The sequence below is a fragment of the Nelusetta ayraudi genome, unplaced genomic scaffold (assembly GCF_046127955.1).
Source record: "Nelusetta ayraudi isolate G7.1 ecotype Tasmania unplaced genomic scaffold, CSIRO-AGI_Nayr_v1 ptg000026l, whole genome shotgun sequence".
NCBI lineage: Eukaryota > Metazoa > Chordata > Actinopteri > Tetraodontiformes > Monacanthidae > Nelusetta > Nelusetta ayraudi.
In genome coordinates, this window is record NW_027466076.1 from 4,784,347 (window position 1) to 4,810,846 (window position 26,500).

The following is a 26,500-nucleotide window of genomic DNA, read 5'->3' on the forward strand; positions in this document are numbered from 1 at the left end:
CAAATTTGAGTTACCCTCACGCAATAGAGAGGGCAAAGTTCATGAGCCGAGTTAACCTCCTGTTTGCAGGTAGCAGTTAAGGCGACTTCGCTACGGGCCAGATTCACAAAGGGATTTTGCGGCAGAAAACGCTGCGCTAATCGGACTTGCGTTAATTCCACAGAAACACAGAGAGTCTAATTTTTTTTTTTTTGGCTCCCCTGTAGGATCAGACATCTTACTACAGCAGCACATGAGTTATTGATTCAATTAAATACAGCCAAGAGGAAAAAGCGTTTTAATTGAGGGAGAATTACTCAGCATGTTTGATTGGCAGTTCCTGTTTTGGCCCTAGTGGTGGGAAGTGGCTTTGCGGGGTCTTTTTTTTTCTTTTTACTTTGGACAGTGGGGGTTTTATTTGGCTGTAATCACCACTGGCATGTCAGTGGCGGCGTCAATCGCTCCCTGTTCATCCGAGTCGCTCTCAGCGCTGTCGCTCTCGTCTGAGTCACTGTCAGCGGCTCCGGGCGTGGCGGCGGCGGCCTCCTCGCTGCTCTGGGCCTCCTCGTCCTCCAGGCTGGCGCTGGCGCTCTCGCTGGCGGCGCTGCTGCTCTCCTCCTCCTCCTCAGGGTTGCTGGAGCTCTCGCTTTCGCTGGTGGTGGCGTCGCTGCTGCTCGCGCTGTCGGCCTCCGCCGGCAGCGAGGCCTGGCGAGCGCTGGCGTCTTGGTCCTGAGTGCTGGAGGAGGCGTCCAGGCCTTGGCTCTCCACCTCGGGGGTGCTAGTGTCCTCCTCCAGGAGGTCGGAAGGGACCTGCAGAGGTTGGTACAATTTGATGGGTTGTCTTCTCATTCAGGAGTATTGCAGTCTATCAATATATTGGTCATCCCCATGATCACACAGACTCCTACTTCCTGCAGGTTGGTTGGCTTCATTTAACACCTGCACCAAGCATGTTTCACAACCCTGTGACGGCTCGTGTGCTGTTCTATACCGTGTGTATGATCATGGAGAAGGTGGGCACTGTGTTGGGACTAAAGCAGGACTCTGTGGTGAGAACTCTGACCAGATGCTTCCAGCATGACTGCAGTCACTTAGTTGCTCAACAACAACCAGGTATGTAGAATCTTTTGTCCCTCAAGCAATCGGGGAAGACGGGGAGGAGAGGGAGTAGGCAAGTGGTGTTGGGGTGAATGGAGACACTTTTGGGTTTCAAATGTTATGGTTGTAACAATGACCAAATGGTTCTACCACTAGTTTTAATAACACTTTTTAGCTATTTATATGTTTGTATCGATTTTTCGTGGATAGTTGTGACTGGTTTGTGACAGTGAGATGATGGAACGAGACTACCAGCTAGTGTCAATCTCGATACTCTCTAGTCTTGACAATGTATTGGTCTCGGTTGGTGCCGTCTTGACAACAACTACCAGCTCTACCGAGTCTGCCAGTGCCGACTGACCTGCGATTTGTACGCCTGTGGAGACTTCTCCACCTCGTTGTCGTACTTCATGTCGTAGCCCGTGCTCTTGCCGATGTACTCGTAGGACTTGTAGGGGACGGGAACCTTGTGGTAGCTCTTGTCCTCTACGTAGACGACGGACTTGTAGTCGCTGGGGTAGCCGCCCAGGCTGTCCCCGCGTCCCGTGTTGGGGTCGATGACGATGGTGGGCTCGATGGACTCGGGGGTGGGTTCCACGGTGGTCTCGTCCACGGGCGCCTCGGTGTCGACGGCGGGGTCGACGGCGGGGCTCTGGGTGGTGGGGGCAGCGGTGGAGGATTCGTCAGAATCAGAGCTGTCGCTGGAGTCGTCATCGTCATCATCCTCCTCAGTCTCCTGTTGACACACAGCGGGGATGTTAGGAAAATGACCCAACTAGGAGTACGCCCATCATTCCCTCTGTCCAATTAGGAATTTCATATTAGATATACTTCTATATGGATACGTGTGGAAAAACCACCTCATGAAAGCGTCAAAAACTTTTAGTCATATCTGAGAGCTTTTTCCAAGTTGAGCTGTTTCCATCAGCAGTTTTTATTGCCATACTTTTTTTTTTGTGCAATTCTAGGGGTCATGGAAATGCAGCTAATGTTGAAAATTAGAGGTGAATATCTTTTCTAAAGTTTTTTTAAGTGTGAGGTGAATTAATATTTTGAATGTGTATTTAAAACTGAGGCCTCAGGTCTTCCACAACACTTTACTGTTCATGGTCTGCTACTGCTGTCACCAGTTTAGGTTCACTCACGCTCTCCTCAGTGTCGTCGTCGTCGTCGTCGCTGTCATTGCTGTCGACGGAGGTCGTGTCGGTGGTTGCGACGCTGTCTGAAGCCTCTGAGCTCTCATCTGAGCCAACAGCAGCAGCAGGCACGGCCTCGGTGTTCTGCGGGCAAACCCACAAAAATAAATTAGCCACTTCTTTTCACATTTTGTTTGGTCTACGGGAAACTGTGGTGGAATGCAAAGAGAGGTGATCTCCTCCTTCAAAGTAGTTCCAAATATTCAAGCTGACCTCCGGAGGTGGCAAAAGTGGATACTTGTGTAGAAAATACTCTACACCTTCAAACCCAAAAAGTAACTTGCAAGTTTTTCCATTGTAAGAAGCAAAAAGTCGAGATATTTTTGTAGAAAAGTATGGAGTAAAAGGAAAAAGCTGTCAGAAAAAAAAGAAATACTCCACAACAATTACGTCAAGGAGGAGCTGATTCTTTGAAATGTCAATGCAGTTTTACCTTGTTCAGAGGAACTGCGATCAGCTGTTTCCTGTAGACAGGCGCTGCCGGCCGTCTCTGTTTGGGCACAAAACCAAGCGACATCATGAAGCGTGAACATCTCTTTCTTCCTCCATCACTCTCTCCACCCAAATACCCACCACTTCCTCCGAGCTCTCCGAGCTGTCGGTGGGGTTTCCCGCTGGCCGGCAGAGGACCGTGGCGAAGAGCAAAACGAAGACAACGGCCACTTTCATCTTGAGTCACAGCGCAGTGCCTGGATGTGGGAGAGAGGAGGGCAACACGGTCAAACGTGCTTCTTCTGCACAAACTGCTCCTCCACTGGGAGCCTGAACTTCACCAGTGCACAGTGTGCAAGCTACACCAATAAATCCTGCAATAAATCCTTCCTAAAAATGGAGGCATTGCCTCAGTTGCCCTCTGACTAAAACTCTTGCTGAAGCCTCGTTGTGTCACAGGAAGCCATTAAGTCCATAATTACAGACAAACTTTGTCCGGACACATTCAGTTTCTCTGTCATCAGGGAGAGAAAATCTCACCGCCGTGTTTTATTGGCAATGAAGCTTGATGACGATTCAAGAAGGAATCGAAGTGATTCAAACAAGGGAATTCCTAATTGACTCATTTTCTATTTGGAAATGTTGGGCAGGTACGTGTGTTTTCAATGCTTAAGAATTTTTTTTTTTTTTTCTGTTTATGAGTGAAAGCTCTCCCACTGTCTAGTGAAGGAAAGTTTTAACCTTCACTTTTGCTCTCTTCCAGCTCCTTCTGATGTCCTTTGGGAGTTAATAACGGACTCTTCTCATACTATGTAATTCACAAGGTTATAACTGGAAAGCCACAGTGCTGCAGCGCCACGACACTCACAATATTGGGTTTTTTTGCTTATTTTGGTGGGTCTTGATTCTTTTTCTTTTTCTAAAAAAAAAAAAACCATACACTTATGTATATGTATAAAATCTCCTTCCTGCGAGCCTGTTGCAAATTCCTTGCAGAAAATCTCCGCGGTCAGTTTCGTTTGGTGGAGCTTGGCTAAGTTTAAGGCTTGGATGCGCAACCGTGGGAACCAAATTGGCAGTGTTGCAATTTATTTTTTCTTTCTGAAATGCACTTTTCCAGCGTTGCGTGTCTGCGCCTCTGTGCGAGATCGAGAGACACTAATCAGCCATCAAACGCAGCCACTCTGGCCAATCACAGGCAGCCATCCACCCCCATAAAGTCTTTAAAAAGACCTTGTAATTAGCTGCGAGACGCAGCTCGGTTTGTGCAGGAGAACCGAAGCGTCCCGTGACTTCCATGGGAGTCTGCTGAGTGCAGACTTTTGCATTTGAAGAGTCAGATTGAAGGTTTAAAAATGGCTGCAACTATCAGTGTAGCACATTGCACTACTGCGAAAACAATGTCAAGTCAGTAAGTGACGTTCGAAGGGATAAAATAGCCACAATATTTTTGCCTTGTAGCCGTCTGCCACTGCTGCTGCCGTATTGACAGCATTGTTTTTCTTTTTTGTTTGTTCTTTAGAAATTCAACAGGTTCAACAGTTGGGAGCAGAGACAAGACGACCCTTAAAATCTCAGCCAGCTCGGTGGTAGAGAGTCGATCACACCAAAGACAAGAAACCTGGCTGGAACCCAGTGTCCAGGGATGAACCTGGTGGGTTAACTACTGTGACTTCAACCTTAAAGTCAGGCAGGTGTCCACATACTTTTGGCTACATGCTGTTCATCAAATCCTAATGGATGTGACGATGCTCTGCACCTCAAATACGACGGGGTTCTGAAGTGCTGAAGTTTGGTTTTGAAGAGAGTTAAACCAACTGGAATAAAAGATAACCAGTAACCAGTGACCAGCCCTCCAGTCTCTCACCCCAGTGGCAGAGCTGCAGAGAAACCTCAAGCAATCACTGCATTGGCAAAGCGCAAACAGACACTCTGATGTTCTGACCTTGTTCGGAGCTCCGGGACGTTTCTTCGGTTGCTGATTTGGAAGCAGGAGCAGACGGTCGTGGCTTTATCTCCCCGCCGGGTTTCCCTGGTCGTCCTTCCACTGGATATTGTTGCTGGTGCTGCTGGAACAGAGGCTCCCATTCGCCTTATAAACCCTCCATGCCTCTGGCAGCAGCCAATCAGCTGCCGGCTGAAACGCTACTGTGGTCTGACTCTCCACTCTCCCACTCTTCCTGTGGTTGTTGTGGCGGCGTGGGGGCACACACAAAGACACACACACACACACACACACACACACACACACACACACAGGAAACATATGGATAAAGACACGCAGACGTATACAATCATGACTGATTTTCTTTTTTAATTTTGTTTTTGCATTTACTTTGCACAAACACACACACACACATACACAACTAGAGTACAGTACAAAGTTAATTTTAGAACGTGTAGTGACAAGCTCTTGGGGAAAAAAGCCCCAGCAGTATATAGAGGCGGCGGCGGCGGCAGCGGGATGACGGTGAATCAGCTTCCTCACAGACAGGAGGAACTCATCCGTCTGAGGTCGGCCAGGATAATTGTAAATTTGTCTGACAGGGCAGACAGACTTTCTATAATCTGTTGAACCGGGGGAAGGATTTTTTTCCCCCCTTGATCTCCATTGTGTCAGAATGGTGTGAGAGAAAGTGAGTGAGTTTGTTTTTGTGTCTCGCTGCGCTACGTGTGAATGTTGAGACGCTGCGGAGGAACCACCGTCATCGCACACTGAGTGAGGCAGCTGAACATTGAACAGAAAGTGCTCCCATCACGGTGAATTAGTACACTTTCAATCTCAATTGAAAATGAACAAACGCAAAGTTGCAACAAAATCAGTGTCTTTGAAGCCTCGCAGTTTTTAGCTCTTTATTGAAATGACTCCTAAAACACTGAAAAAAAATGGATAAAATACAGCTATTTTATGACTTATTCACTATTGATATCATTTCCAGGCCGGATTATAAAGTTTAACGGACCTGTGCCATAGATTGTGTTGATTAGCCAACACTGAACATGAGTTGATCCTTCCAAGTAGTTTTTGAAGGGGACCAATGAAATCAGCTAGAAATTCTAGAAATGTCTCTGCAAGTTATTGCATGGAAACGCTGATTTACTCAGACAAACAAATAAAGCAACACATTTGTCAGACAGTGCACATATTGGACAACATTTTTCGGACATCAGTCAAAAACATTTTTCATTGACGTCTCGGACTGTTGACACACAGTTTAAAAGAATAACTGCGGATCGTGTTCAACAGAAATGTAGACGCTGCATGACTGTGTACTTCAAATGTCATTGCCCTAAAAATAATCTGAAAGCAAAATCATGTGATGACAGTCTGCATATGACTCAGCCCTTGAAATATTGGTTTTGACTGCACTACCAGTCAAAACTTTGGACACACTATCTAATGCAATATTGTCTCTAAACAACTTTCTACTCTGCAGATAGATACTGAAGACATCAAATATATGAGCAAGATGTATGTCATTATGCAGCAAAGAAAAACAGGTTCAATAACTCTAAATATGCTTTTTATGAAAGGTGGGCGATTTTTGATTTGATCTCAATTTATTTTGAACATCAAAAGAGAGAAAAAAAATACAGCAATTCACAAAAAAAAAAAAAAAACACAATACAAACATGTTCAAAAAGGAGTGGGAAGAAGTCAAAACTTAAACTATTTGGAAGAATTTCAAAATAAAACATGTTTGAGTCATTTGACTCCGTAATTCCATGTGTGTTCGTATGTAGTTTTGATGCCCTCAGTGAGAAACTGCAACGTCAATAGTCATGAGAATGATAGAAAAGACATTAAATTCATAGGTTGAGTCCAAACTGTTGACTGCTAGCCATATATGCCAGAGCTTTGATGGTGTTGCATAACGCTGGCGAATGGCTTGTTGGCAGGTTTACATCCAGACAGATATGCATTCTCTAAATTCCCGTGTAATTCACACTGAGCATCGCTGCGACCCAGGCGTCGTAAACTTAATTGGCTCATTAGGAGTCTGAGACAGTCTGAGTGTGCACACGTCTGACACACAGTTGGGAGATATACGTTGCCACATTACGGACACACACGCTTGCAGTTTGCTCCAGATTTACGATCTGAAACCAGACAAGCGGTGAAGAGGAGCAGCGTGGCTGCACCCCTGTAGCTACTGCGTCTGATTTCTACATTTCTTCGTTAGTTGTCGCGTGCAAAACATTTGCACGCCAACTAACTTTTGTTTCAAACGTTGGCGGGACGAAAGCTGAGATAGTTTTAGAGAGTAGCCTACAAAAGACATTTTGTAGGCTCTTGTGCACTGACCGGTGAAAATGGCGCATTATGATTGGACGGAGGAGGAGACGGAATATATTTTAACAAGTAATCAAAGAGAAAAGTAGAACAACCATTCTGGACAGCAAACAACATGGAAATACAGATTCATTGCAAAATGTTTTGTCCCTCCATCCTCCTCACGGTGCAGTCTTGTGGGACGAGATCTGACCAGAATCTTGGCTTATGCGCTTCACACCATTCAATAGAAACACCTGCAAATCGCAATTGTACTTTTAATTTAATTTTAGAAATATCGCTTTTATTTTGAAAAAAAAAACTGCAATGGAAACGCAGCCATAACTGAGGTTGATGTGTAGTTCTACAGCTTTCGCTGACGTCATCAGACCCTAGAACTCCATCCTGGCAGTCACTGCTATGGCAACGCTGCTGATGAACCCAAAACAGTCGGATAGGTGGTAATAATTATACCTTCAAGAAAGAATCCAGTGCTCTGATTAGACACACGCTTCAATTTCATTAATGCAAAAATAGCAATTTGGTATGATTTTTAAAGCCTCAGGTTTGGAACAGATGACATTTAAGGAGACAAACGCAGTCAGTCTGTCAACGCCGCTGGTGCTGAATGCTGCTGACAGTCATTACAGTAACTCTGTCATCCCTCCGGTGGCGCAGACGCGCTAAACTGACGGCGTGATGAGTTCAGGGGCCCCACGGCCGCAAGCTTGCAATTAGAGCCTCTCAAATCCAACTTTTCATCCTTGTTCAGGAAAGAAAAACAGCAAGGAATGCTGGTGGTGAATCACCGTAGGAGAGTCGCGCTGCACATCCAGTGACCCCAGACTGCCTTTGTAGTCGGATCACTGCAGAACAAGGACCTCGAGGCTCGTTTGGTTGATCTACAGTATGACTGCTGAGACCCTGACTCCTCATTCTGATTCCCTTTCTGTTTATATTTTATTCTGAATAAATTGCATCACACGTTACTCACGGCATATATATATATATATATATATATATATATATATATATATATATATATATATATTTATATAGCTTCCCGCCTCTCATTCTGAATGTTGCCCTCCGCGCCAAAGCAGCATTAGGCAGGGTGTTAAATACATAAACAGTCACAAATAAAAGGTGTGAAATGAAAACACAAAATAGACTGAATTAGAATTAACAACAGCAAACCGGCTCTGCAAACAGCAAAAAGTGGCAATGAGAACATAACAGGAGATGCAGACTGGTCTGGAACTCCAAGGTTCTCAATGAGCCTTTCAAATTGGAAGAATAAATGAACCAGAGTTGCTTGGGGTGGTGGGAGGTCAAATGTGTATGAAGGTTTAACAAAACAAACAAAAAAAAATTGCAATTTTTTTTCGAGATACTGGTCATTTTTTTCTGTTTTCTGGTTGTTTTTCTTTGATATGTAAAGTCTTTGTCGGGTCTTGGTCTGGATGCTCTCTAGTCTTGATAATGTCTCGGTCTTGGTTGGTGCCGTCTTGACTGCAACACCAGTTGAACCAACTGAGTCTGTGTACAGAGTGAGAGGAGAGAGATGGCGAAACTGATGCCAGTCTGGATTTTTTTTCTGCATCAACATAGCGTCTTCCACCAACACAGTCTGGACAAGCTGCGGTTGGTTGTTGAGGCCGGAAATAGAGAAATATTGTGAAATGCACGAGGTTGTGGCCTCATTTTCTGTCTTAACACAACAGCAGCAGCATCACTTCTATCCACAGAGACTGGGGGCAAGTTCACGTTATTAGAGTTCATACCAATGAACCGAGAAAAAAAACCCTGGAAAACACAATAAACAGCTCGGCTCGACTGATGTCCGAGAAAATGGATGGAGAAACCAGACGCTGTTTTGCTCGGCGGTGAAATATAAAATAGCCAATAAGACGGCCGGTGGACACAAAGAGCTTGTGGTCAAACGAGAAAAATAAAGTTGCTGCTTCTTTCTTTCTTTCTTTCCACACACACACACACACACACACTCGCTCGCTTCTGCGGTATTTTAGGCCGCTACCTCCAGTTTCCACCGTGACAGGCAGACGATTCACTTCCTGTATCGGGTTTGACCTCCGTCTCGTTAAGCAGCGGTAAAAAATTCCATGTCATCACACATAAACACGCACAAACGCACACAGACACACATGCCCACACACCCACAACCGTCGTGTTTAATGACACAAGAAACGTAAGGAGAAACACTACCCAGATTTAGCAGTTGAAACCCTTTTGGCTCGACGCAGGGTAGCAGGATGCTAAATGTTTGAAGGCTAAAGAGCGACGCTGATATTGGAATGCCTCCTTTAGCTGTGTTTCCATTAGTGTTTCTCAAAATAAAAGTGATTTCTAAAATTAGTACAATCACGATTTGCGGGTGTTTCCATTGAATGGTGTGAAGCGCATTAAGCGTTATTCTGGTGAAATCTCGTGCCGCGAGAATTGACGAGAATTACGTTTGCTTTTGTTTGCTTGCGTTGGTTTGCTGTCCACAATGGTTGTTATATTTTACTCTTTGATGACTTGTAAAAGATATTCATTCTCCTCCTCCGTCCAAACATAACTGGCCATTTTCACTGGTCAGTGAACTGAACTGAACGTGACCCCGTACGTCAAGTCCGCTGACGTGTAAATGTGAAAAAAAAGTCTTTCCATGACACTTTTGCGATAATCCTCTATATGGATACGTGTGGGAAAACCTCCTCATGGGAGCGTCAAAACCTTTCAGCCACATTTGAGAGCTTTTTCCAAGTTGAGTTGTTTCCATCACCAGTTGTTTTTTTTTTTATTGCAATATTTAGTTTTGGGCAATTCTAGGGGTCATGGAAGGGCAGCTAGTGTCTCCGTGTGGAAGTCAAACAAAAGGTGATGACGTGGCGCAACGCACACTAAATTTATCCCAGCAGACCAGAGCTAGCATCGCACGTGAAAGCAAGAATCACTAAGAACACGTTCATGCTGGTTCTTATCTGGACTCTGCTATTATCTAGCATCCCTATTTGACTGTAGATGAGCACCCTGCATTAAAACACTCTAAAATTTGACAACAGCGCAACAGTCCATGTTGGAGAATAAGCTTTTAGCGGTGACCAGTTTTGCCATAATGGCAGTGGTGGTGATGGTGGTGGTGGTGGTGGTGGTGGTGAATAATGCCAGATTGTTCTCAGGGCCGCCAGGCTGACTGTTATGTTGGGAAAGATGACGGCTGTTTGGTTTATCTGAGAAGGAAATTACCGGTTGAAACAAACAAAACAAAGAAACATTTGACAGGTTGAACAGTTGTCAGGTCGCCTCTGACCTGAAACACAGTTCATAATATATCTTTCTATTGAATATTTAAAATCGTGGACTTTTTAACGTTTCGAAAAATAATGTTGAAGAGGCCAGAAAAGACTTCATTCTGAGCGTGATTTCACAGCATGGCTCGTCCTGATTGGCTAATGCGTTCTGACTCATCATGTGAGGGACAGAGGCATGATGGGAAGTGACATTACTGCGAATGCAGAAGTACAGAAGTACAGGAAAGCCAAGATGCCAAACTTTTGCTGTGTAGCTACTGCGACTATGAAGGAATGAAAACTGTCAATTTCTCTTTATTTCTCTTATATATTCAGATTCATTCATTAATGTGTCCTAACTAAACTATTCACGTCCCAACATTCCTTACATGAATTTTTTTTCTTTAGTTATGGGTGTCTGCGTCCTACCAAAATAAAGATTGGTAGAAAAACAGGCAACTGAAGGCTGAAAGTACAAACTATCCTCTGCAGACGTGCAGAAAACATTTCTAAAAGATATTTTAGGATCCGTGTCTGACGTGTTCACAAGTTTCTCTAAAAAATGAATCACACAGTTGCAGCTCATTCGTAACGGTGCTGCTCAATTATAAATAAGTGCCGCCATCTCGGCCCACATCTCACATCTTCACTTCAAAGTCCCGCTGTTGGTTTATTCATCGCTTGATGAGAACAGCAACACCAGGCATCGAGTGGAGGTCTCGTTCTCTGCAGGATGCCCAGGGATGCACCTTCCACTTCTGTGGCTCAGTAGGTGTGGGTCAAGATATTTCTTTTCTTTTTTTCCTTTCATTTCATTTTCCATTGCCGCTTCTCCTGCACTCAGGGTCCCAGGTGTTGACGGAGGCCATCCCTGCCGTCGCCGGGTGCGAGTGGGGTCACAGCCACTTCATCACAGGGCCGCTCACAGGAAGACAAACCACCATTCACAATCGCACTGGCTCCTCTAAACAGAATCAGCTTGGGATTCCGTTGTAAACGTTCAAAGTCAAAGGGCGAAAACTACAACAAAACCCCAACTATTTTCACATTTGTGTACATGTCATGCATGGAAACGCAGCTGTTAATGCCTGGTTTAAGATAATAAACAAAGCATAACAACCAAGTAGCCTCATTACTTCCTTGATCAGCTCTGGATTTGTAGATCTGTAGATCTTTAAAAAAAAAAGAGCATTATTCTTTCATTTATATATAGGCATATATCATCATAACCATGTCGTCTGTGTGCTCATGCAGATTGTAGTTTTTCTTTGCTTTCACATTTTACTCTCAAATTACTGCAGGCTGTCTGTCGGTAATTACAGATGCTCTCTTCTGCCATAGACGAGCCCTGAAACCAGGCCGCTGACTTTTATCCAATTCCAGCTGTTGACACGCAGTCCGAAAACACGGTGCTGTAACCTAATGTTACTTGGTGCCGCACTTATCAGTCAAACTCTAACGTAAGATCTTAAGTTAGGCAACTACTATCTAAAACTAACCCAGTTCACTGCAAATTCTCACGCAGAGACGCAGTTGAAGGAGTTGGGACGTGGCTTCACATTCCAGCCGGAAAAACATGTATTCCCTGAGCTTCATACAGACCTCAAGAAAGATTATGTAACTTGTCAGCTTGTTTAGAAATAAATAAACAGATTAAAAAAAAACATAATTTACCAACTGCTGTGATTTTCTTGATTACTATATTAACGATGGTCCACCTATCAAAAGTTTAAAATGTCTTATTTCTTTTATAAACAGGGTTGCACTACACCACTATATGTCGATGACAACCTGTTTTCTTTTTAATTGTGATGTAGTTTACTCAACCATGTCCACACATGGGATCTTTTCCCATGTGTGGATAACCAAAGCTTCTCCTTTGATTTCGAACCTCCTGCTGTAGCCCTGCCAGAGAAAACACACAGCCTGTTTGAAGAGGCCACACAGGAAGCTCTTCAGAATCGCAGAGAAAGTTGACCCTGGCTATAGGCGAACATTTAAATAGACACTCCCTATGTCATTACACCGGTATACACGTCAGAGTTCATGTACAGAGACACAGAGCAGCGCTGGAATTACAGGCCTGAGACATACGTCAAGCTTCCTGTCTGTGTTGGGAGCTCAGGGTGGTTCTCTAACAACATTTCCCCAACGGCCCCCTGTCTCATTTAGCCAGGGGAAAAATCTGAGCTGTCGGTGTACGTTTGTGTGAGCTTTTGCGTGAAAGTGGAGAAATAAAGAGGGTTAAAACAGCACCCAATGATGTAAAGTTCAATGACACTGGGAAAGGGACGTCGCTGTTGCTTGTATACACTCCCAGTCAAAGGTTTGGCCACGTACTACTAATTGAATGGTTTTTCTTTCATTTTCAGGACTATTTACATTGCAGGTGGTCACTCAAGGCATCAAAACCATGAATGAACACATGGAATATGTATTCAACAGAAAAGTATGAAATAACTCAAACAAGTTTTATGTTTTAGATGATCTAGAATAGCCACCCTTCATATGAAATATATATGACACAGCATATTTAGGTATTTAACGTGTTTTTCTTTTGCCACATTAATCCACATATCTTGCTCATATACGTGATGTCTTCAGTGTGCATCTACAGTGTAGGAAGCGGTCAAGATAAAGAAGAAAGAGGTGTGTCCAAACTGTTATATAAACGTTATATTTTCTAGCATCAGGTATTGACCCCACACTTCAGCTAAAGTTCTTGGACTTATAGGTTTTATGTCAACCACCTCCCCTTGTAAACACTATACACCAGCTTATCTGAAGGCTATATGATGTTTGCCTCCTCCTCTTTGGGTATTATGTCTCTTTCCACTTCTTTGCAAGGATTAAGAGCACTGTATGGATTTATTAGCAATTTGTACATTAGCATATGTTACTCATTAGCAAGGAACCCCACCATTACGTTCAGTGCATATAAGTCAGTTATGAGTTTGTTTGTCACTCATTAACAGCCCTGCAGCTATTATTTCCAGCTCACACCCGCCTCTGAGCTGTTAAACTTACTGCAGGCTGACTGGGATTATATTAAATGGGATGTGATCCAGGAGCTAATCCTGTGTTTGGATATTAAGTCTAAACAAACATTTAACCACACTACTTGGAGGGTGAAATAACTGACATAACTTTTTCATGCATTTGTTTCCCTGTAAAAAACATTTTATTGGGACTTGAACATTTTGGTGCAAAGGTCTCTTGTTATGCCGCCTGATGAGTGAGAAGAGTGCAGATTCACAGGTTTCAGGTAGACAAACTGTATTATCACGACGTGCAAAACGTGTACCATGCGTGTACAGTCTGCTGTTTCTTTTATTTTTTGATGTTTACTGGACTGAGACTTCCTTCAGGGGTTGTTTTGGCTTGTTTTTCTTTTAGTTTGAACGAGTTCATATATGCTATTGTAACAGGCTGAGGGTCTATGACAAACACAACACTAGAGCTCAATCACGTGCTCCGATCCTTGCTCCAAATGATAAAGGTTGAAAATTGAAAGCTCTCGTGTAATTTTTGTTCAGCGGGGAGGAGTGGAAACACAACGGCCAACTCTATTCCTGTCACTGGTCTTGGCAGAATGGTATGTGCTTGTTAGCGCTGTGTGTACGAAAGCATACGCCACGGTTGTTGGGTGGAAATATTGGTGTGGTCGGCTACACACTGCAGTGGGCTCCACGCCGCTGCCAAAACGCACATTGTTCAGTTGTACTGCCAAGAAAACTGTTTCTCAATGCTTTCTTACTCACTTGTTCATTGCATCACAATGCTAGTAAGTGTTTACTGAATGTTTCGGCCTTTGTACTAAAACATTTCAATATGCAGTACAAATTGGGTTGTTCTTTTTAAGCCGGCCCATGGCGTGGCAGACTTGAAATCTGATTGGCTATCGCAATTGACTGTGTCTGTTCACTTACAGCGCACAGGAGCCTGCAATGTTGACTCTGCAGGCCTTGGGCAGATGTGTCTGACAACACAAGCTAGCTGAGATGTGATTGGATAAAAACTCTGCTATAATGTACAACAGTGGATGCAGCACAACCAACTGGATATTGTGACACGACGAAAACAAACTATGGAGAATAACTTTATTGTCATATTTATAGGGAAATATGGGAAAAGGCTTGCTGGCCCTGATGGCCAACTGCTGATATTTCATCTTTGAGGATTTGCTTTATGGAGGTGCACTTTCGGGTACCACGGTGCCACTTGTAAATATGCATTTCTGTGACCTAGTTATATATAAAAATTTGCTCTGGTGCCTTGACAACAAGGCTGGTGTGTCATACAACAGGCCCCACTGTGGCAGCTAATGTGGTAGCACTCTATTGTTCACCAAGCCTACCACAAAACCAGTGTTGTTATTGTGGAAACTCTACTTTCTATTTTACCAGTGCTGTGTTTCATGAAAATCACTGACCTTGACAGAAAAGCAACAAAATAAATGCATTGAGCCGACTTTTTAGGTCAAGGTATCAGTACTTGTCGACATAGTCATGGTCGCCATCTTGAACTTCCTGTTCCGAAAACCAGAAGATTCCACATTTGGACGTGTGGATGGTACCAGAGTAGGGCAACCATTGAAAGGCGAGTGGCTGTTGCACCTGATCAAGTTGCATTAGGCAATCTGTCACCTTCACCTTCACCTTCTTGTCAGTCTGGTGTCGGTTCAGTTATGAGGCGGCGAACTGCTGTTGTCTCACCATATTATGCAGCCTGCTGGCATTTCCAGTCAGCGTTAGTCAGCCATGTTGGCAATTTTTCCCACTGGATGGCATCCAGTGCTTTGCCTTATGCAATTAGTGGACTGCCATAAATGTCTCGACATTACCGCAAAAAGAAAATACTTCATCGTCTCAAAGCCTATGGACCTGTGTTGATTACAAGCTGTGCATAGACTAACTCTGTCATGCCCTGGTTCCTGTAAACATCTGGCCCTCAAACATTCTCATTTGCTGTTCTGAAGTCATTTCTGCCCAATTATTATATTTGCAGGAGACCTCCACCTGACCTTGACCCCACCAATTTGTTTTAACTAAACATGGTTTGCGTGTCACATCTGTTGTAAATCTGACCCGGGTGAGGTGAGGCACATGGGTATTTCTAACATGGCAAACACGACAACAACACAGATTATATCTGAGATCATACACAGAAAATTAGGATTTCTTAGCGTTGACCTTTGGTAAATCACAAATCCAACGCACATGTTGAGTTGTATTCAGTGGTTTCAGTTATCTGAAACTCGCCAACTTTACTGATGCATCATTTCCCCATGACATTGCTTATCCAATGACTTTGTTAATTCATTAAAACTGTAAAAGCTACTAGTTTGCTTCTACTTTCAATAGAGGAGGTTTAGCTGCTGGCAGTTCAGGACCCTGCTGGGAATCCACTGCAGGAGAATTTCAAACCAAAGCATCACATCAGCTGGAAGCTATTCCTCAGAAACCAAAGTGAGTAGGCATGACTGTCAGTGTGTTACCATCCAGGAAGAAGAGGATGAAAACTAGACTTCTGCTGGCGTTTATATTGTCATCTGTTTTGTTTTTGTTATGTCTGAACTGAACTGGGAGAGACAAATTTGTTTCCTGGTGTTTTTTCAGCAAAAGAAACCTCCCTGCTGTTGCTATAATTAAGCTGGTCATTTCACCGTGACGTCAAAGAGCTCTGTAGGTGTTATGCTGTTGCTTATACACAGATTATTCCTGTGGACAAGTGACATGCAGAGTTTGGTGCCAATCCAGGTCTGATTCTCCACCACAACATCTCGGTTTAGTCTGTGTCTGTGCCGCACTCTTCCAGCTGCTGGCTCTTCCTCATTGTCCCGCATGTGTCAATGTTCACGTCAGCCTGAGAAAAAACACAAACTGATGCCAAACTGATGTTTTATAGGAAGAGTTGCACGTTCTCAGATCACTCAAGTCATTGTCACTTTTGCTTTTAACTTCTTCTTTTTTTTTTTTTTTTTTTTTAATTATTAAATATTATTGATCTCCAGAATAAAGTTATTCTATTCTATTCTATGCTAAATAGCAAACTGGCTAACTTGGAAATCCTATGTGCTGAACCACCCCTTTATTGACACATTTATGTATTTATTTCCAACTTTGTATATTTTGCGGTATTTTGGAAAATCCCCACAATTGTGTTGAGCCTTTCAAGTTCGAGCAAACTGTACATTGAACCGTGAAGCCCTGAGCACCCACATGTGTTTGGTGGTTACGTAGACCCTATGCATTATAAATTGCATGGCGTGGTTGAGGGAAAAACAACAGCAATAATCTCATACGTCCAGAAAGAATTTGTGTTGTGGCCACAGAGAGCCTCTGAACACTTCATCATCAGAATGTGTCATCCTGAAAAACAGCTGGCCGAACCAACGGGCTTGGTGTCTGCAGACCTGCCACTGACCTCCAACAGACCTCAGAAACGTTCTAAATAGTGGATGCAAAGACTCAACAAGCCAGTGTGGTATAGACTTCGGTCTGAAGTTAGACGGGGAAGCAGTTTTCCTGCGCGACTCTTTCTTATTTTGCCTCCATCTTTAATTGGCGCATTTATCCTGCAAAGTGCATCTTTCCATTGTAATTACTTTGACGCTGACTCTAACGTGACCTTCCTGTTGCTTGGATAGAAAAACAAATGAATTGAAGCAAGCCTTACCTCTGATTTATATATATAGTTCTTTCTTTCGCACCTAGGATTGTGTGGACGGGGCATAACACAGGAATACAAGCGATGTGTCCAGGTGTTCGAAGTCTAATGACACGTCTCCATGTCTATATCACCTCTAAAGACCTGCCATTTGCCAACCAATACAACCTTTTGTTATATATGGGAAGCACAGCTGAACTCTTGATTACGCTTCAGTAGATAAATCATACAACAAATGGTGGTCATTTATAGCGTTTTGTACGTTAATATTATTAATATTATTTTATTTTTCCCATTTAAAGGATCACTCTAATCCTGGGACCAGAGTTGTTGTTTTAAACAAAGGACACTGCAACCAGGTAATGAGGCATGTACTCATTGGAACAGGTCAAAAGTGATTGTTGATGCATTTTAAATTGTATACATTTAGATTTACATTCAATCAAATCATGCATATCTGCAGGATGCGAGGCAACGCCTGGTTGAATTGAACCTGATCTCCTGTAGTTTTGGACCTACGGTGACCTCACCTCTGTCTGCTGCAAAGTCATCTGTTCTTGGAAATGGGAGTGAAACCACTGAAGTGTTTGTAGACTGACTCTCCCGTAATGGCAATTACCCAGCGCTGGTCTGTGGACTGTCCCTTGGTTTAGGAGGTGGGACTGACAAAAAGTCTGGGGGACGGACACATGCTTGCAAACATGCGTTGTCATCCACCAGTGACCGCCATGACGACACTAAAATGTGCTTTTGATGACTGGCCAGCATGCAGTATTCCCACCAGGCTCTATTTACGTCCAGTCACAATCGTCAGCTGTGTCAGTGTTTATACACCAAGTTTGTTGGGTGAATCTTTTTTTTTTTTTTTTTTTTTTTTTAATCAAAATAGAAATAAAAAACTTTTGATTTTTTTTTTTTTTTAAATTGCATGACGAAAGCTGTATTAAAGACTTCAAGACTTCATCAAACCAAAACCATCAGCTTACTTCAACCCTCAAAGATACATTTTTTTTCCCCATCCCAACAAAGCCATTTGATGCACTGTATTTTGGATACCTTGTTATTAAAGAAAACAAAAGAAACGGCAGCCGTGTTTGCAACATCAGCTGGATGGAATGTGCTTTGTGTTTGGTCACTGGTATTCCAGCTGTTTGAAACACAGAGCCCACACCCTCCCTTCATCCCTAAACATTTACTAGGTAGACTGGTCTGGCGTTGGCTGAATATATCAATTTGTTTGAATGTCATGTGACTTAACAAGTGTACCGTCGATCCATTAAGATAACGCAACAATAGCGATCATTTAAAACTACGACAATTTTGACTGCGCGAAAAAGTCCGATCGAGGTGATGTCAGCATGCCAACACCCGCGACGTCCGACCTGACCGCTTCACTGACGCGTCGCTGTTTCACTGAGACCCATGGAACTGGAACCCGTATCCATACTCTGAAGACGTAAAAAGTGTATTCTCGTACATGTGCAAGCGTAAGCATATACTTTGTATAAACACGGCCCTCCTCTACATGTGTGAACTGGTAATTACATGTACACACGGCACGCATGCGTCTCGGCTCTAATTACAAACATGCTTGGCAGAGAGGTTCCCCTGCAGCTGGACCAACACCAGCGTGGCTCCGCCGCTCTGGACTTCTGCGGATAAACCTGGAATAATTACAGAGTCCTGCGCTGCAGAGCCGGGCGGCCGCTCCTCGTTTTGAAGGGCCGGGAAAAAGGCCCTCTTTTTTTGGGGGGACAGGAAGTGACCTTACATGGGCAATCCTGTGTAGTTGGGTGGAGCCGGCCGGAGCCCCGCCTCTGCAGTACAGTGGGGCACGCTGACCTGCAACAACCCCATTCCTTGACAGTGAACATGGAGTAGTTACGGTTTTGGTTTGGATGTCTGTAAAAAGAAGGGGTGGTTTACACACATGCGGGCGCACGCACACACACACACGCGCACACACGCACACACGCACACACACACACATGCAAACGCATATAGCTTCGTACAATAGGAAGATACAAAAAGTTTGTTGAACCTTTTTAGTGCAAAATAAAGATATCCAAGCACAGTAGTCACACGGTTCAGGATAAGGATAAAGTCTCAAGAAATGTGCATCATGTTTTCTTGAAGATATACAGGTGCTACCCGAAAAATGAGAATATCAAGTAAAAGTTGTTTTATTTTGGCAATTTAACATAAAAGATGCAAGCAACAAATTCTATTGAGCCATTCCACGCAAATTGACATCTCAAGCAGTTCCTTGTTGTAACTTTGCTGATGAAGATTTTCAACTTATTAAAACCACAAACTCACAAACTCAGAAAATTATTATAAAATTTGAGGGGTTTTTTTTTAAGCTGCAAGACCTTATCTTATTCCTTTATATAATATGTCACATTCACCTTTTAAGTTGAATTGCAGAAATACAACAACCTTTTCAGGATATTCTAATTTTCTGGGTGGTACCTGTACATATTCTAATACAAAAAATCCTAACCTTTCATATTGTTTCCTCTTCCAAAAGTGTGGCGACACATGGCTCCATATTCCGAGATTTAGATGTCATTTTTCACTGTTCTGAAAAAAAATGCAACTATATAGAAAAAAAGGCCCAACTTCCTTTTTCTTTTTTTTTTTTACATCTATGAATACAGAAAAAGATGACACATTGTCTCATGAGCCGCAGTCACTCAAAGTGTTCCCCTTGACATTTTCCAGGCCAAGTTACCAAAACACAGCCAGTGTAAACATAAGCCAGAACCAAAGGCTAATAATAAGAGAAACCAAAGTCAGAAGCCATGAATCCACGTTCCCATGAAGCCAAAGTAAACGGTGGCAGAGGAACAATAGACGGTCCAATTATATCGCAACGTGTTGCGTACAAGAAGTTGCATTGAGATGTTTCCCAGTGAGGTACGTTGCTTGATGTACAACAACAGTGGCGGAGGTGTTAATGACTGGTAGGTGACACGTTACTGGAAATATAACAAAAGCAACCTAGAATCTCTCACAAAGAGTTTGTATGGTTTGTGTGTTCGGAAGGAGACGGCAGTTACAATTTATTCTCATATTCTATATGCAGTTTCTGTCCCACTACTTCGAGCCGTGTCTCGGCTTTCCGTCACGTTGTTTGTGTGAAATCAAGGCCCAAAAAAGAAATAGCCACATTCCACTTGACAATAAGTTGTGAGTCTTGTGAGTAACGGTAGCAGCATCTGTACGAGCTAATAAGCCTCTGTTACGAGCCGGCCGTTCTACACTTTCCATCGCATCAGTCTGTCAATTAAAGACAATGCTGTTTATGCAGCTGAGTTACAGTTGAGACCCGCCGAGCATTAAAAGCGCGCGGCTTCGCACACTTCGGTCACGCTGCAGCGGCGTTTACGGCACAAGTTGAGCACGTTAAAGGTTTTATTAGAGGAAACGCTGCCTTTTCTCGGTGGATTTTTTTATTGGGTGTCTCGCATTTAATGTTGTTCTCCTTCCACGAAAAAGCTATTTCTAATCACACATGCCTTTCTTTCTTCTTCTTCAGTGGACTTAATTGTGCAGAGCTCTTGCAAATCTCCTGAGGAGATGCAGGAGTGCCTTGTCTGTCTGTCTGTCTGTCTGTCTGCTGTGGTGGTGGATTGTAACGATAAAAACTTCTGAAATAGATGCAACAAAATGACTCGTCCCATGACATCGTGAAAAGTTAAACTCTTTTAGAAGTTGCTTACAATCAAGCTAGACCAAAACCTGATCCATCATTTATAAAGTGTGACCGCAAAATCAATGTGCACATAGTAGATGTGATTGAAAATCTATTAAGAAAAGCATTTTCTTTATATGTGTAAAATGTGTCCTCATTATAAAGTGGTACCTATTAATGTAGCAGTTTTTATATATATATATATATGTATATATATATATATATATATATATATATATATATATATATATATATATATATATATATATATATATACATATATATATATATATATATATATATATATATATATATATACATATATATATATAATAAATTCTGTCATGATGGAATCATTCTTCACTCTCACTTATCTTCCATTATCTGTCAATGCTTCAGATTTGAACACATTTACAATATGACTTCACCAAACAATTTATGCACCTTTAAAGTGTTTGGATTAAGAATCACTCTTAACCCTTATTATTTATTTATTTTTTTTGTTATTAGGCAGCCAATACAAGTTTTGTGCTGAGTACTGATTCCTGGAACCAACCTAAGACCCACCACTAGATGGAGTAGTCACATTTTTCTTCATTTCTTTGTAGTTGTGAATGTATCTTTCTGGGGAAATGCCTCCTGTCGCCAGGGGGAAGCATCCTATTTTGGTTCCACTTTAATAACAAGAGCGCGTTCACATATAGCAAAGGGGGGAAAAAATCATGTTACCGAGAAAATGTTGTTACACAAAGAAGCAAAATATTACAAAATGTGAATGATGAAGTTTTTGGTTTTTTGTTTTTTTTCAAATTAGCACTTTTTTTCAGCGAGGACGAAAGTTGCACCGCCTTTAAAAATAAATGTATTTCATAATCATGTTCAACTTACTGAGGGATATTTTTTTTCACTTCCTTGTCTCAAGAGTTTGGAGACATTTTTTTTTTTGGTAATAATAATTACGCAGTACAAGCAATTAGACATGTGTTAAAGTTGTATTATTCTTTTATAAAACATTGTGTAGAATCAGGTTTTGCCTGTTCAACCCTAACTTTAACCCATGACTGATAAATTATGAAAACACAGTCATTAAACTCGTGACAGACGTAATGAAACTTTATTTATAAGGAGAACCTATTATAGGACTGCATCGCCGTCACAAAATGATGATAAAAATACAGCCATGTCATAAGTCTACTGTGTATTTTCACGCATTAAAATGTGATCTTTTTAAAAAGTATCTTACACTGATACAACAAAATGGAAATGCATTAGATTAGTGAACACTTTATGAATAATAAACTATTAAAGGGGCGGTGCAGTTTTCATCATTGGCAGAACAGCATACTTTAAAAGTAAAAAATACGGTATGCGTAAAAAAAACAAACTGTAAGACTTTGAATCTATTGTTAAAATAACACATCTATCTCGTTGAAATGTAAAACATATCCACTTCTGACGTGATCTCGAACATTTGTAGAGTGAACTAGGTTTCACCCAACTTTAACTGGATGAACGCTGTCAACGTACCTGCTTGGATGCACTTAAAGTGCTTTGTGTCCCTTCCAGTCAATTTCTTACAAATGTTCATCCCAGCAAACACAAACCCAAGACTTGATTGTCTGCTGTGTATAACAATAGCAGAACATGAAGAACATTATCAAATATATATCAAATATTATTTTTTTTCCCCTGGCAAGAAAAGGAATGGACCATCATATGATTAATAAACACAAATTGTTTCCTCTATTCATTTTTTGGAGGAATTGCTAAAAAAAGAAAAAAATAAAGAAAAAAGGGACTTAACCTACCAGATGACCTCCTGACCCCTGAATCTGCCGTATCCAGTCTGACGCCGAACAGCATCCTACGCATTTGAAATAGAAAGGGACTGTGTTTACTGTACAGTTGATATCACACCTATAAACCCAGCGCCTGCTCAGTATCGTCTCGTCTTCCTCAAGCATTGCTCGTGTTACGGAAGCCAAGGCGACTGTTATCTCAAAGCATAAACAAACAATGTGCACGGCGGGACAACAGAGGGCGCGGGTGGCAGCGAGAGCCAATAATTAACGTCACGTACGCCACTCGTGTACAGTCAGAGGGCTGACAGGGGACGGCCGGAGCCGCGTGCCCCCGTGTTCTCGGAACTGGCGGAGCGGAAAGAGAAAGCGAGGCGGCCAGAGAGCGGCTGCACAGGCGCAGGGAAGACGTGAGTCAGAGTCGCAGGAATACACAACAGAGAGACTCGTCTGCTCGGACCGCCGCTGCGGTTCAGCGAGCTTCCTGTCAGGGCGATAATAATAGCGCCGTCGGTTCCTCTCTGCGAGAAGCGTTGGCGGGGAGCAGGCGAGGTGACGCGTGGGACGGCCCTCTTGGCACGACAGGGGAAACGGCAACATCCCCCTTTCGTGCACAAAAGCGCACGTTGCATCTCCGCTTTGAAGAAGAAACTCTGAATTGTGCAGTGCGTCTGTGGCTTTCTTTCCTTTTGTTTGTTTTCGGAGAGTTCTATTTTTGGACATGTCATTTTTTTAATGGATTTCTACAGAATCCTGTTTGGGCAAAACTGAACTGATGTTAGATGTGATATCTGTTGCTTTGCGTCAGTTCATTCAGGCAGGTGTGAAAATGTGTCAAAACGAGAAATTCAAATTTGGAGCTCAAGTGCGAAAATTGTGGCCGAGTTTCTGCCGAGAGTTCCTTGACTGAGCAAAAACTGCTCCATTAGGCGTCACTTCACAGATAATTCTCAACGAGTGCAATTTCATCATCATTTCGAGCAAAAACCACAACCACCCAGGTTGACAGCGCGGATATGTTCCATCAACACCCACTGCATGGCACTGAGGGCAGGAGATTAAACATCATGTTAAACATCAACATCACTGAAGATTTGCTCCCAGTTGCTCTTTCACAGACTCGTGGAAGGATCGCCACCTTGTCGTGATCCTTGGGCTTGTGTGCCTCAGAGACCCCTAGAGCTTTGCCAGCGGGAGGTTCCTCTCCTGGTAGGGTCACCCAAGCCGGACAGATGGAAGGATAGAGGTCACATGATCCACAGGTCCTCCAGGTTAGGGGGCTGGACTCAGGGCCAACACGTGCCACAAGGCATAAAGGGGCATGAGAGTGAGAACGGTCTTTCAAAGATGACGCAATGTTGACAACGTGACGATGCAAAAGAGGAAATTGGGAAGCAACCGGCTGTCGAGCTGCTGGTAGGAGAGTAGCGCTGCCGCTGCGGCGGTGGCTGTTTATCAGAAGTGGGTGATGTTTTCTCAAATGGGGAACAAAGAATGGCACAGCAGCCCTCTCACTGGCCAAGACTTCATTTTCCCCGTTTACACTCAACTCTTTTCGCTCAGAGTCCAGGTGACAGGACAACAGGCAGGTGGCGTCGTTCAAATGAACCCTTCCCACCTGGTTCAACGGACAGCACAGCTTGTTTGGCAGTGACAACACGTCATCTAGGGTATTATGGGGTAGTTCAGGGTAGTTTAGGATCACTTTAGCTCATGCTAGCATTCTTTGGGAACACGTCTCATGTTATTTGCATGTGTTTTCAAATGTTGCAGCAAAATGCTTCTCAGAGTTCATTACAGTAATAGGCAACTACCATTCATATACTCATACATATATTGGCTCATGTACTCACGGTAGTTCGTATTTACGATGACTTATGACAACAACAAAAAGATTTAGTCTGGTAAAAAAGGTTAATACTGTTGACTGTTATCAAAACACTGCCCAAACGGACAGAAGGTGAAACAGTCACTGAAGTCACAAAATTGTTCATTATTGAACAGTAATAAAGGCACAACCTAAGTCCATTCTACCATGCTAGCGTTCTAGTTAACATGCTAGCGCATGTGAAACGGCTTTTAGAGGCGAAACTTTAGAGGCCGTGATCCAAAATCCAAGCATAAAGCAGAGTTTGGCTTCAATGGCTCACAAATCAACTCTATGAGAAAAAGAGATTACTGTTCAAAGCATCTAAAAATAAAAGTTGCATGAAGGAGCAATGACTTCCACATTTTCAAAAAGTTTCAATTGTGTCTTCAAACAGATTCTCTGGACACCGGCCAACCTACATTCGACCTCAAATACAAATACGTATATTTGCATCAGCATTTCACAGAACTACATAAAAATAGATCAATTAAACCCACACAAAAAGTCATTATTCAGCTCATTCAGTAAACAGAGAGAAACCTCGGTAGTTTCTATTTTCTATTTTCATCCGCCCTGCCACCTACAGCACACCTTCATATATCAACCACTATAACAGTTGTCACCCACAGCTTTACGAGTCCCACATTTGGAGGGAAACAACAACATGCAAATGCGTCTTTATTTAGCAACCTCCCACACAAAGGTAAGTGAAAGATATTTTTGTTTTTTATTTCGTGGTCAGACACAAGAAGCCTTTGATGCAAAATCTGCAGTGTGCCCTAAAGTCCCCAAACAAGTCGGTGTGGGAAGTCTTAGGTTAAATTCCCACAGCAAGTTAACACCCACAGTCACTTGAAAATAACACAATTTTCAATTTCAAATTTCAGAAAAACACAAATAGGTCACATTCAGCAGTACTCCTCAGTGTGAATGCGTGTGAGTACCGTAGATACAGTAGGTCATCCCTGTTCAGTTGTCCTGGGTGTACCCTGCCACTGACCGCTAGGATAACACTCCTATAGTTTGCAGAAAATTGGATAAACAGATGGATAGATAGATGGATATCTCTACTATTACTACTACTACTACTACTACCACTCTCTCCATGGAGGTGCAACAGAATCCAATAACCTTGGACAGAAAGCATTGCCACACGCAATAACACATGCTTTTGTCTTCTCCATGATCAATTATTCCAAAAATCCCAGATTATACACTAAAATCCCAGAGTATACACTAAAATCCCAGAGTATACACTAATACTACAAAATGAAAACTGACGGTGATCATTTTCCTCAAACTATAATAGTTCTAAGTCGCTGGTACAACACTTTATTCCCCACCTGGCAACCCTGACAGGGATCTGCTGAGTGTGTCGCGCGTTTTTTAGCCCGAGTGTTCTTCAGGTGGAGGTGGGCGTCTTCAGGAGTGGACGGGAGTTTATTTGTAGTTCTCCTCCCTGACAGCGTCTGACCACCCACTGGTCCAGGCAGGGCATGCAGTTTAATGCACTGCCACCAACAATAAACCACGGCATGGGTGAGCGCACTGGTATTGACACACTGGTTGCAGTAAAGCACTGACAAGAGTTTTATTCCCATGTTGAAAGAGGAAGAAGGTGTCGGGAAGTCAAGCCTGCACTGACCTGCACTGGATCCTCCTGTATGTACAGTCAGCTTGCAACTCACAGATCTGCCAGTGTTTAAACTACAAAACTCACAGCTTCTTGCAAAGGTTCATGAAAAAATACAGTATATATGTGTAATTGGCCGGTTGTGAGTGAATGTGCTTGCATCTGTTTTGAGCAGATACACTGGTGTAGTTTGCTCCTTTTTCCTCATCTACAACAAAACCTCTAAATTCTTGGCTTGCACTGAGTCACTGCCATTTTCTTGATAAGCCCTTTCAAAATAGTCATTTCCCCTCTTTTTCCTGCTCTATTTTAGAGCAGACGCGGTCACCATGCTGAAAGGGCGTGTTGCAGTTTTTTTGGGTTTTTTTTTCTTTTGTTTTGGTCATTTGGCTTTTCTGTGAAAACAGAGCATTTAAAGTCAGCGGACTTTTGCAACGCTGTGACATGTAAAAATGGTGAGTGTGCGTACGTGTCCGTTTTAGTTGAGTCTTCACTTTTGAGTCAAAGTGCAGTTGGGTGACACTTGTTAGTGTCACTGAATATTACATAAGCCATGAA

At 42.8% G+C, this 26,500-nt stretch overlaps 2 protein-coding genes across 4 annotated transcripts in view; both read right to left on the bottom strand.

Moving 5' to 3' along the window:
* Positions 1 to 26,500, bottom strand: part of pum3 (pumilio RNA-binding family member 3) — a 224,074-nt gene that overhangs the window by 135,973 nt on the left and 61,601 nt on the right. The gene's annotated exons all lie outside the window — the stretch shown is intronic.
* Positions 222 to 22,584, bottom strand: spp1 (secreted phosphoprotein 1). 2 transcript variants are annotated; one of them, XM_076029252.1, is made up of 7 exons: positions 22,449 to 22,584; positions 4,651 to 4,885; positions 2,847 to 2,962; positions 2,707 to 2,763; positions 2,223 to 2,348; positions 1,439 to 1,813; positions 222 to 789 (listed from the first exon to the last, which is right to left on the bottom strand). In XM_076029252.1, exons 3-7 carry the CDS (start codon positions 2,940 to 2,942, stop codon positions 394 to 396), a joined length of 1,050 nt encoding a protein of 349 aa, XP_075885367.1. In that variant the 5' UTR covers positions 2,943 to 2,962; positions 4,651 to 4,885; positions 22,449 to 22,584; the 3' UTR covers positions 222 to 393. The 2 variants fall into 2 exon arrangements, with proteins under 2 accessions (XP_075885367.1, XP_075885366.1); XM_076029251.1 differs by having other exon boundaries at positions 2,223 to 2,357.